General features: G+C 38.8%; 1 protein-coding gene across 3 annotated transcripts in view; it reads right to left on the bottom strand.

Annotated features, from left to right (window-relative positions):
* DNAlig4 (DNA ligase 4) overlaps window positions 1-12097 on the bottom strand; it is a 32938-nt gene extending 20841 nt beyond the window's left edge. The window contains exons 1-8 of one of the 3 annotated variants that reach the window (XM_071679318.1): window positions 11968-12097; window positions 10513-10681; window positions 9731-9888; window positions 3636-3790; window positions 2008-2183; window positions 1530-1738; window positions 1090-1247; window positions 19-107 (exon numbers count right to left, since the gene is read on the bottom strand). In XM_071679318.1, coding sequence (XP_071535419.1) covers window positions 19-107; window positions 1090-1247; window positions 1530-1738; window positions 2008-2183; window positions 3636-3790; window positions 9731-9888; window positions 10513-10680 — 1113 coding nt within the window. In that variant the 5' untranslated portion in view covers window position 10681; window positions 11968-12097. Of the gene's footprint in view, window positions 1-18; window positions 108-1089; window positions 1248-1529; window positions 1739-2007; window positions 2184-3635; window positions 3791-9730; window positions 9889-10512; window positions 10682-11839 lie in introns of all 3 variants that reach the window. The other 2 variants (XM_071679319.1, XM_071679320.1) reach the window with 2 other exon arrangements.
* Window positions 12098-12748: the final 651 nt, after the last annotated feature.

Below are 12748 nucleotides of genomic sequence, written 5' to 3'. Positions count from 1 at the left end.
TAAAGTTAAACAGATTACCTTTCCATTCAGATAGATTATGTCAAAGACACAAAAGCAGACATGCCAGTCACCACCTTCCTTCAAATTCTTCACATCCATATGCTCACCTGAAGAATTACACAGGATTATTCTCTGCAGTCATACTTCAATGATAAGATGTAATAACATTACTTTTTATAATTCTAGGAAAAAAATATCAAAATGAATTCTTAATTTCTACCTACATCACACAGCAATGCTATAATCTAGAACGCTTCCCAAGATCTCAGCCATCTTTTGAGTTCTCTGACATTGAATTCCAAAGTATGGAAATATCACTTCATAAGTTCTTTAAGTCCCTATACTTTGAGTAAAACTCATATTAATGAGATGAACAGATATGATAGTTTTTTTTTTTTCTTTTTTTTTCAAACTATTCGCCATTTCCCGCGTTAGCGAGGTAGCGTTAAGAACAGAGAACTGGGCCACTGAGGGAATATCCTCACCTGGCCCCCTTCTATGTTCCTTCTTTTGGAAAATTAAAAAAAATTGAGAGGGGAGGATTTCCAGCCCCCCGCTCCCTCCCCTTTTAGTCGCCTTCTACGACACGCAGGGAATACGTGGGAAGCATTCTTTCTCCCCTATCCCCAGGGATAGATATGATAGTTATAACCTAAAAATGAGGAGAGAGTGGAGTATGGACTCATTCAAACAAAGCAATCAAACATACTAATTGTCTCTACTTGAGATTAATTCAATCCCTGCCCAGGAATGTAAATATTATATGAAAAAAGAAAGAAAGTTTTTCAAGCTGTTTTTTGTGGACTTAAAAAGTGAGTCTTAGCAATATGGATTACATTAACCCTTTCACTGTGGGTATACATATAGTTTCTCATTCTTTCATAGACTTTAGATGGTACTAGTTGGGATTTCTACTTTTTAAAATGCTATGCAAATTGTCAGGATGACATATGGGTGTTCAAAAGATGGACACTGGCACCCACCACCACCATGAGTTGCCATACAGCATATTAGTTACTATCCCCATCAAAAGGTAAGAAACCTTCCATATGTTGGAGAAATCAGTATACACGAAAGTGGCAGTATTACCTTTGCTGACAATTGCATTATGTGTTTTGCTCCAGCCAACCATTTCTCCATCCAGTATGGCTTCTTTTACATGAGGAGGGAACAGAGGGTGAAGATGTGGCGTGAAAAGACCAGAATCTTTATCACCACCAAAATTACTAGTGAAATCAAAACCATTTCTGAAATAAGATAAACATTACTTAATATATGCACAAATGGGTAAAAAAAGATATGAAATGAAAAACTGTCTACAAAACACAGTGTTCTTTGCAAATTTCTACCTTACTCAGAGCAAGACAATGCTAACTAATAATACCTCTCTTTTCAAAACATACTTACAAGCTATTTCATCTTTGTATGAATATATTTTCCAGAGCAAAATACCACCTAAATCTCCACATTACAAGAATTCTTAAGATATGGTTGTATGAATACATTTATTACTCATATCTAATACTTACCGTGAAAAGTACTTGTAAACATTTCCTTTTTTATGGATTTGGGACCTTTCTCCATCAAATTTTGTCTCTGCATAAAAAAGCTTGTGTTCCATTTGTGCCTCTACTTTCTCTAGCACTGCTCTTTCTGCCAACATGGGACGGAATGCAGAAAACAATGATACTTCAATCTCATGGAGACGCACGCTAGGATCTCGTAGAGTTTTGCAAACCTGTGTGAAAGCGAATTTGGTAAAAATCATTAATAAAATTCCTAAAATACAAAATACAACCCTAAAGAGAAATGCTTCTCCTTACTATTATCTATTTCATGAAAATATATAAAGACATGTACATTTATGTCTGAGCAAATACAACAGGAAAGATACTTAAAGCTTGTGGGATACTGACAGGTAAACCATTTTCTGTTACATCATAAATGAGCAATCAGGATAACAATTCCTTCAAATGAAAATAGAAAATAACTGGTCTCACCAATTACCTTCTCAAGGTTGTTGTTAACATCATAATAATCTTTAGCATCTGGATGCCATGCATTGAAAATGGCACTCTGACCAATGCCAAGGCGCATATCTTTCAATAAAACTCGTATCAACCACTTCTGCTCAGTTGCTGTCATGTTGCGCAGCATAGTTAGCAACGAACGTTCAACATCCTCTACGGAATTATGGAAATCAATATGACATGGGCAAAGAACAAACAAACAACTCATTTATGTCAAATGTAATTTTTCAGTTTGATCAAAGAGATTCATTTTGAATCTTAGGCATAACTCTGCTGTCATAAGTAAATTTTGCATACACTCATCTTGATACCATAGTCTTGTTCAAATTCTAAAGGCAGTGATCAACAAAAAATCAGAAAAAGGATTAGGAAAGAGATAAAAGAAAGTCTTTTTGTTATCAATCTACTCAATTTTCTTTATTTCTAATGACAATTCACAGGGCACCATCCAATTTCTAGCTTTACAGGGGCTTCGAGACTAGATAACTCATGTCATCATTGACTTTAGTACTGTCAGTAGGGCTATCTGCATAAAACAAAATACATGAACAACACATGTATGAAGTCTGTTGGGGATGAGAGAGCTTGGGAAGTGAGTCAGTTGTTGTTCGCTGATGATACAGCGCTGGTGGCTGATTCATGTGAGAAACTGCAGAAGCTGGTGACTGAGTTTGGTAAAGTGTGTGGAAGAAGAAAGTTGAGAGTAAATGTGAATAAGAGCAAGGTTATTAGGTACAGTAGGGGTGAGGGTCAAGTCAATTGGGAGGTGAGTTTGAATGGAGAAAAACTGGAGGAAGTGAAGTGTTTTAGATATCTGGGAGTGGATCTGTCAGCGGATGGAACCATGGAAGCGGAAGTGGATCATAGGGTGGGGGAGGGGGCGAAAAATTTGGGAGCCTTGAAAAATGTGTGGAAGTCGAGAACATTATCTCGGAAAGCAAAAATGGGTATGTTTGAGGGAATAGTGGTTCCAACAATGTTGTATGGTTGCGAGGCGTGGGCTATGGATAGAGATGTGCGCAGGAGGATGGATGTGCTGGAAATGAGATGTTTGAGGACAATGTGTGGTGTGAGGTGGTTTGATCGAGTAAGTAACGTAAGGGTAAGAGAGATGTGTGGAAATAAAAAGAGCGTGGTTGAGAGAGCAGAAGAGGGTGTTTTGAAATGGTTTGGGCACATGGAGAGAATGAGTGAGGAGAGATTGACCAAGAGGATATATGTGTCGGAGGTGGAGGGAACGAGGAGAAGAGGGAGACCAAATTGGAGGTGGAAAGATGGAGTGAAAAAGATTTTGTGTGATCGGGGCCTGAACATGCAGGAGGGTGAAAGGAGGGCAAGAAATAGAGTGAATTGGAGTCATGTGGTATACAGGGGTTGACGTGCTGTCAGTGGATTGAAGCAAGGCATGTGAAGCGTCTGGGGTAAACCATGGAAAGCTGTGTAGGTATGTATATTTGCGTGTGTGGACGTGTGTATGTACATGTGTATGGGGGGGGGGGTTGGGCCATTTCTTTCGTCTGCTTCCTTGCGCTACCTCGCAAACGCGGGAGACAGCGACAAAGTATAAAAAAAAAAAAAAAAAAAAAAAATGAACAACACACATACCATGCTTCTTTGCAGCATAATTCTCAGCAATTGATGTAAGCTGTGTGTCAACATCATGTAGTGACATTTCCCCTTTGTCAGGACAGCGATTCTTTAGCACATAGTATGCCACCTCAGCAAAATCTCCATCACCCCCTGATGTTGATTTGGGCTTACTGTATAAAGAAATATATGTTATGGCAGGTATATTACCTTAGACAACAGGAATTCTTTTAATGCTTAATGGCTTTTCATGCTTTAGCTAATCAGCATCATAAACAAATGAAGAGGCTTTATTTGCATACATCCACTCTTGAATATCATAGGGAAACTGAAAAAGTATCTGCAATGTATCTGCTCTTTGTTTCCAGAATTGGTTACTTTGCTGATGGCACTGACAATACAAACATAAAACATAACAGTTGCTGATGCATGGGAATGAGACCTTTACATTCAGTTACTCAATTACAGTTATGCTGTAAATATGGCTGCACCAAAGTCGACTTGTACCAAAGAAAGGTAGTGAGCTGTTATTCAATTTCTGTGGTCTGAGGCCTACATATCCCCTGCAAATCACAGATGGCAACTAAGAGGGGCACAAGCTGGAGATCTTCCTCTTCTAATTTCATTTCCAAAAGAAGGAACAGAGAAAAGAACCAAGTGAGGATCTTACTCTAAGACTCAGTTATCAACAGATAACTGAGTCTGAGTACCATCAATAACAACTGATGGTACCATTCAAATGCTGAAAATAATGAAAATGTATGAGTTTCTCACAAGAGTCTGCTTCCAAAAACGAGTCATCTGCAAACAGCAACTGATTCGTCTCTTGCTCTATGACCCCTTGCATTCACCTTCATCACCACCTGATCCATAAAGAGATTAAACAACCATGGTGATATCACACATCTATGATGCAGACCCACCTTAACCAGAAACACACACACACCACCTTCCCTTCTCACACAATTGGCCTACTCTTCTTGGAAAAGTTCCTCAAAGATTTAATAGTATTCTAGTTACCCCCATATATAAAACCTTATACAAGGCTTCTTTGTCTACTCCACCAAAGGCTTTCACTAGAGCTGTAACTATGCCATCTCAGCTTCTTTAAAAAAGAAGGATTTCTATTCATTAAGTTGTAAATTTTAGTCCTCAGCTGAAAAACAATAAAATGAGTGATCTTAGAAAGACTCATCAGAATAAAAAACAAAGTCAGAACTAAATTGGACGATGAAGTTCAGGAGATGAAAAAGACACATTGATGGAAGATTTGTTTCTCAATTCAGCACAATATAGGAAAACCAGTAATTAGATGATAAAGGCTAGGATCTATGGATATATAATGTAACTATATCTCTAAACATGAGGTCATGGCTGATGAAATCAATAACCTCAACAAGTGTGAGGAATATATAATTTAGAAAAACCAATTACAAAATCATTGTAAGATACAAATGGAAGGATGCATGGAGGTGTGATTTAGCTCTATCTGTGATCAATGAGATGGATAACATCACCCAATTTCTTCAAATTCCAATACAGTTCTGCAACACAAGTGAACAGGAACAAAAACAATGGACTTGCCTTATGACACATGCATGAATGTATCATTCAACTCTAATCTTCATATAATCAATAACATAGGTACTCTTAAGCTTATATAAATCAAACACAACTTGTAAAGGTTATGATTTGAGGCTTAGATTCTTAATATGTGTGCAAATAAAGGTGAAGATGCACAGTTCTTTTCCTTTAAACCTGAACCAAGGATCGATAAAATTAGTGGTCACCAAGTGTTAATCAAAAGCCAACATAATTTACCACAGATAATGAAGGGAGACTTTAACCTGTGATCTTTCTTTCATACTTGACTGCAATTTCCTCCATTAGCAAGGTAGCACCAAGAACAGATGAAGTAAGGCCACATCCGCTCACAACCATTCTTGAGCTGTCATGTGCAATGCACTGAAACCACAGTTCCCTATCCACATCCAGGCCCCACAGATCTTTTACATGGTTTACTCTGGACATTTCACATTTCCTAGTTCAGCCCAATAAATATACCACATCATTTTAATTCACTTTATCCTGTCAAGCCTTTCACCCTCCTGCATCTTAGGCCCTGACTGCCTAAAATGTCTTTCACTCTCTCTTTCCATCTCCACTTTGGTCTCCTTGTTTTTCTTATTCCCTCTACTTCTGACACATATATCCTCTTTGTCAACCTTCCCTCACTCAATCTCTCTATATGCCGAAAACCTAGGATGTATAGGTATATTCATGTGTTGATAAGCATTTCAGCTCCATCTTTAAACAAGAGATGATGAATATAATATAAAATCTCACTAATCCTGTTCAAACTCTAGCAATGTTTTTGCGACTCAAGTCCTCAAGTAAGTATGTACAGTATTTTTTTTATTATTTCTTTTATTTTGCTTTGTCGCTGTCTCCCGCATTAGCGAGGTAGCACAAGGAAACAGACGAAAGAATGGCCTAACCCACCCACATACACATGCATATACATACACTTCCACACATGCAAATATACATACCTATACATCTCAATGTATACATATATATATACACACAGACATACATATATACACATGCACATAATTCATAGTCTGCCTTTATTCATTCCCATCGCCACCCTGCAACACTTGAAATAACAACCCCCTCCGCCCCTCATGTGCATGAGGTAGCTCTAGGAAAAGACAACAAAGGCCACATTCGTTCACTCAGTCTCTAGCTGTCATGTAATAATGCACCGAAACCACAGCTCCCTTTCCACATCTAGGGAACTTTCCATGGTTTACCCCAGACGCTTCACATACCCTGGTTCAATCCATTGACAGCACGTCGACCCCGGTATAACACATCGTTCCAATTCACTCTATTCCTTGCACGCCTTTCACCCTCCTGCATGTTCAGGCCCCGATCACTCAAAATCTATTTCACTCCATCTTTCCACCTCCAATATGGTCTCCCACTTCTCGTTCCCTCCACACATTTATCCTCTTGGTCAATCTTTCCTCACTCATTCTCTCCATGCAACCAAACCATTTCAAAACACCTTCTTCTGCTCCCTCAACCACACTCTTTTTATTACCACACATCTCTCTTACCCCATTATTACTTACTCGATCAAACCACCTCACACCACTTATTGTCCTCAAACATCTCATTTCCAGCACATCCACCCTCCTGCGCACAATTCTATCTATAGCCCACACCTCGCAACCATATAACATTGTTGGAACCACTATTCCTTCAAACATACCCATTTTTGCTTTCCAAGATAATGTTCTCGACTTCCACATATTCTTCAACGCTCCCAGAACTTTCGCCCCCTCCCCCACCCTATGATTCACTTCCACTTCCATGGCTCCATCCACTGCCAAATCCACTCCCAGATACCTAAAACACTTCACTTCCTCCAGTTTTTCTCCATTCAAACTTACCTACCAATTGGCTTGTCCCTCAAGCCTACTATACCTAATAACCTTGCTCTTATTCACATTTACTCTTAACTTTCTTCTTTCACACACTTTACCAAACTCAGTCACCAGCTTCTGCAGTTTCTCACACGAATCAGCGAACAACAACTGACTCACTTCCCAAGCTCTCTCATCCACAACAGACTGCATACTTGCCCCTCTTTCCAAAACTCTTGCATTCACCTCCCTAACAACCCCATCCATAAACACATTAAACAACCATGGAGACATCACACACCCCTGCTGCAAACCTACATTCACTGAGAACCAATCACTTTCCTCTCTTCCTACACGTACATATGCCTTACATCCTCGATAAAAACTTTTCACTTCTTCTAACAACTTGCCTCCCACACCATATAATCTTAATACCTTCCACAGAGCATCTCTATTAACTCTATCATATGCCTTCTCCAGATCCACAAATGCTACATACAAATCCATTTGCTTTTCTAAGTATTTCTCACATACATTCTTCAAAGCAAACACCTGATCCACACATCCCCTACCACTTCTGAAACCACCCTGCTCTTCCCCAATCTGATGCTCTGTACATGCCTTCACCCTCTCAATCAATACCCTTCCATATAATTTCCCAGGAATACTCAACAAACTTATACCTCTGTAATTTGAGCATTCACTTTTATCCCCTTTGCCTTTGTACAATGCCACTATGCAAGCATTCCACCAATCCTCAGGCACCTCACCATGAGTCATACATACATTAAATAACCTTACCAACCAGTCAACAATACATTCACCCCCTTTTTTAATAAATTCCACTGCAATACCATCCAAACCTGCTGCCTTGCTGGCTTTCATCTTCTGCAAAGCTTTTACTACCTCTTACCTGTTTACCAAATCATTTTCCCTAACCCTCTCACTTTGCACAACACCTTGACCAAAACATCCTATATCTGCCACTCTATCATCAAACACATTCAACAAACCTTCAAAATACTCACTCCATCTCCTTCCCACATCACCACTACTTGTTATCACCTCCCCATTAGCCCCCTTCACTGAAGTTCCCATTTGCTCCCTTGTCATATGCACTTTATTTACCTCCTTCCAAAACATCTTTTTATCCTCCCTAAAACTTAATGATACTCTCTCACCCCAACTCACATTTACCCTCTTTTTCACCTCTTGCATCTTTCTCTTGACCTCCTGCCTCTTTCTTTTATACATCTCCCCGTCATTTGCATTATTTCCCTGCAAAAATCGTCCAAATGCCTCTCTCTTCTCTTTCACTGATAATCTTTTTTCTTCATCCCACCACTCACTAACCTTTCTAATGTGCCCACCTCCCACGCTTCTCATGCCACAAGAATCTTTTCTGCAAGCCATCACTGCTTCCCTAAACACGTCCCAATCCTCCCCCACTCCCCTTACGTCCTTTGTTCTCACCTTTTTCCATTCTGTACTCAGTCTCTCCTGGTACTTCCTCACACAAGTCTCCTTCCCAAGCTCACTTACTCTCACCACTCTTTTCACCCCAACATTCTCTCTTCTTTTCTGAAAACCTCTACAAATCTTCACCTTTGCCACCACAAGATAATGATCAGACATCCCTCCAGTTGCACCTCTCAGAACATTAACATCCAAAAGTTTCTCTTTCCCGCACCTATCAATTAACATGTAATCCAATAACGCTCTCTGGCCATCTCTACTACTTACATACGTATACTTATGTATATCTCTCTTTTTAAACCAGGTATTCCCAATCACCAGTCCTTTTTCAGCACATAAATCTACAAGCTCTTCACCATTTCCATTTACAACACTGAACACCCCATGTACACCAATTATTCCCTCAACTGCCACATCACTCACCTTTGCATTCAAATCACCCACCACTATAACCTGGTCTCATGCACCAAAACTACTAACACACTCACTCAGCTGCTCCCAAAACACTTGCCTCTCATGATCTTTCTTCTCATGCCCAGGTGCATATGCACCAATAATCACCCATCTCTCTCCATCCACTTTCAGTTTCACCCATATCAATCTAGAGTTTACTTTCTTACACTCTATCACATACTCCCACCACACCTGTTTCATGAGTAGTGCTACTCCTTCCCTTGCTCTTGTCCTCTCACTAACCCCTGACTTTACTCCCAAGACATTCCCAAACCACTCTTCCCCTTTACCCTTGAGCTTCGTTTCACTCAGAGCCAAAACATCCAGGTTCCTTTCCTCAAACATACTACCTACCTCTCCTATTTTCTCATCTTGGTTACATGCACACACATTTAGACACCCCAATCTGAGCCTTTCGAGGAGGATGAGCACTCCCCGTGTGACTCCTTCTTCTGTTTCCCCTTTTAGAAAGTCAAAATACAAGGAGGGGAGGGTTTCCAGCCCCCCACTCCCGTCCCCTTCAGTCGCCTTTTACGACACGTGAGGAATGCGTGGGAAGTATTCTTTCTCCCCTATCCCAAGGGATATGTACAGTACACACATTAATACCAAAGGATGCATATGAGTAACAACTATCTCCAGCCCCTTCCATGAAAAGGGTGGAATCAGAAAAACTAATATTCTGTGAGTATATTTCTTACAAATAAAACAATCTAGTTTCTCTACTGAAAATGCTGCTCTCATCAGTACCGGAAATGTAAAAGTTTCTGAGCATCATTGCCTTCCTTCTTCAGACCCAGTATGCGTATGTACAATTCAGCTAATTTGCGTTCTTTAACACCATAGGCCCCTCTTGCCCGATCCAGGGCTGGCAGCAGTATCCGTAGCACAGGAAAGAAGCTGTCAGGCTGTTGGTATAATATGACAAGTAAATTTAAAGGCACCTTTTCAATCTACAATACAAGCAACAAATCGGAAATATTGGGTATTGCAAAATAAACTCAAAACTATATTTTTTCTTTCAGAACAGAGTAATGTTATTTGGTCAAGAAAATGACAGTAGCTTCAGACTCATCATAGAGCAACTGCTGGATTGCAGATTTCACTGTAAAACTCTAAAAATCAACAATTTCAGTGTGGTAAATGCCAAAATTTCACCTCACTTCACTAATTAGAAACCTTGACTAATCTCCAAGATGAATGTGTAAACTTAAATGTGTTAGAAGTCAGCTTCCATCTACCAAAGGCTGAAACTAAACAAAAGATAGGCATTATCATGATGTATACAGTACTCATGTCCTCTCGCCTCATCACAAAGCAAAAACAGAAAAAGGGCAAAAGTGAATCTAAAGAAATCTTTTTTCACACTGGCTTTCTGAAAGCTGAAAAGACAGTATCTTCACAACTGGACTGAAGCCTATATAAAAGAAGGAGGTTACCCGCTGAAAAAGAGAGAAAACTTTCCTTGGGTGATGTGATGCAGTACTTTCCGTTTTCAACCCATTTATTTCTGAAATGGGAAATAAACTTACAGCACTTGGATTTTGCTCCAGTTTCTTTTTAAGAAGCTCTCGGAACTGTTTGATAAACTTGAGAAGCATTTCCTTCTTCGAGGCTCTAACAGCAGACTGAACCTTGTCAAGCATTCGGCAAACCTGAGACCATGGTATGATGGATGCTATGAAAGTGGACCCTGACATTCTGTGAAAAGAAATTTAATCTTAGCATCCTATCAACAGAATTCTCTTATGCATATATGTCTAAAACAAATTTGATGTACAAGTGATAGAAACCTTATGAGAAAAACAAACACTGAAAACCCACCATGACAACTTTCATTGTAAAAAATGTATGAATGTCAGTTCAACAGCATTATCATAAAAATTCTTTGCACAGTACGATAATGGCAAAAGGCACTGCCCAAGGTACCGAATATTCTGATCTTACAAAAAGTTAGGCATAAAGAACATAAAAGAGAATGTATGTGAAATGTTTTTTCTATAACTAATATAAAGATAAATACCCTGGACTTGTCAAAACAAGTGTAGCTTGTAAATGTTGCTGCTGAGATATTTCTCTTACAAATCTCAGCTGACATAGGAACCTAGGAGAGTTTTGATTCTTTACAAGTGTTTAACTTACTTTTACATTACTTGATCATATAATTTTCCTGATATTCATAACCCTCACCACTATCACCTTAAGTACAGAATACAATATAACATTCCCAATCATACTTCACAGGTTTTGTCATGTTTTCTAAATAGTACACTATCACAGTACAACAAAATTACACAGTATACAAAGCTAGCTACAGAGCGCTGCTAAACTGGATGTTGATTAATTCTGTTATCTTCAGGAGGAAATATTCAAGTTATATTTCAACCCCGGATATTCCCAGATCTTCATAACCCTCCCTACTAACAACTTATCTATTCTGGGGAATTAAGATTAGCTATGCTAATCACGTTCCGCCAGTCTTGTTATATTTTCTCTACACTCTATATTAAAATTTCGATACAAAGTCAATGATATCCCAGAGTTAGTTTCGATGTGGCCTTGAACTGGAGTTCTACTGTATGATTTTCGTTCACTCGACAGTATTTAAAGACATGTATTTAAGATATAGTTTTTGGTACGATCAAGTACGTTAATCCTGATCAAACTTATTTGCTTACGATTATGTTAGTCTTTTCCAAACATTATTTTACCGCTGTGTTCGTTGTCATTAACTATTTCTGTTTTCGAGACACATTTTGTCTCTAGATTGTGGTTACTCTTTTTGGTATCTCTTTCTTTGGTCTTTTTTCCCCTCAATGTATGAGTTCCCCAACTTATACAGAACATTAGAGGTCTTACACAGAATTTTCCTATATGCAAGTAGGCAACTCTAATCGAGAGCAATCTTTACAATTACCAGAAGTAGAGTTGTCTAACTGCTCACTAGATATTCAAAACACTGACAAAAGAGACTACTTCGTCCTTACGCTGATAAGATTTTTTTAATGTCAAACTTGACACAACTTGAACCGATGCATTGTTTGTTTTGGTTGAGACCTGAGGACCGTCGTACATGAAGTCACAAAGTTAACGTACACAGACATACTGTCATAGAGTTAAGGACATGCACGTACAGAAAGCGTGTATGGCCTTAGAGTTATCTTCAAGATCTGATTAAGATGCTTAAGTTGTGGTTGAAATGACACTGATGGTCTTAATGACTCTCAGGATCGATGGGATATGTAGGCTTAAGCCTATATAACCAATCAACAAGAGCACAATGAAGTGCCTGGGTTGAACCTAATTTAAACGCTTCCACATTTCTTACTAGGCCCTAACATTATCTTACTTTGCACTCACAAATAGCCACAAATAAATCCCTCCTAAATACGACAGTTTCTAAAACCTGTCCCTTTAATAAAAAAATCAAGAAATATATTGAACGAATTTCATCTAGCTAAGTGGACCTGGTTTAAAAAACAATTTTTGCAGTTATATGCTTAACGTGTTTATGATTTCTAGTTTTATATGCAATCAATAGGCAATAACCATGCAATCTTACACCACGGAGAGAAGATAATGTAATATGTTGTCGAGCGTCGTTAGATTTACATTTGAACAGTCTTTCCATAATTAGAATCAGAGATAGATGTAATAATGCTGTTATATGGTTTAATAGCCAAGAATATTAGCATCCTCTCAAGCTCTTGCATTTGAATGACGCATTCTTTTCACATCTTGGGATTCCATGAAACATTCATCTACCTA

Source organism: Panulirus ornatus, chromosome 29, assembly GCF_036320965.1.
Source record: "Panulirus ornatus isolate Po-2019 chromosome 29, ASM3632096v1, whole genome shotgun sequence".
Lineage (NCBI taxonomy): Eukaryota > Metazoa > Arthropoda > Malacostraca > Decapoda > Palinuridae > Panulirus > Panulirus ornatus.
The sequence above is the reverse complement of the archived record's forward strand: the minus strand, read 5'-3'. Positions and strand labels throughout refer to the sequence as shown.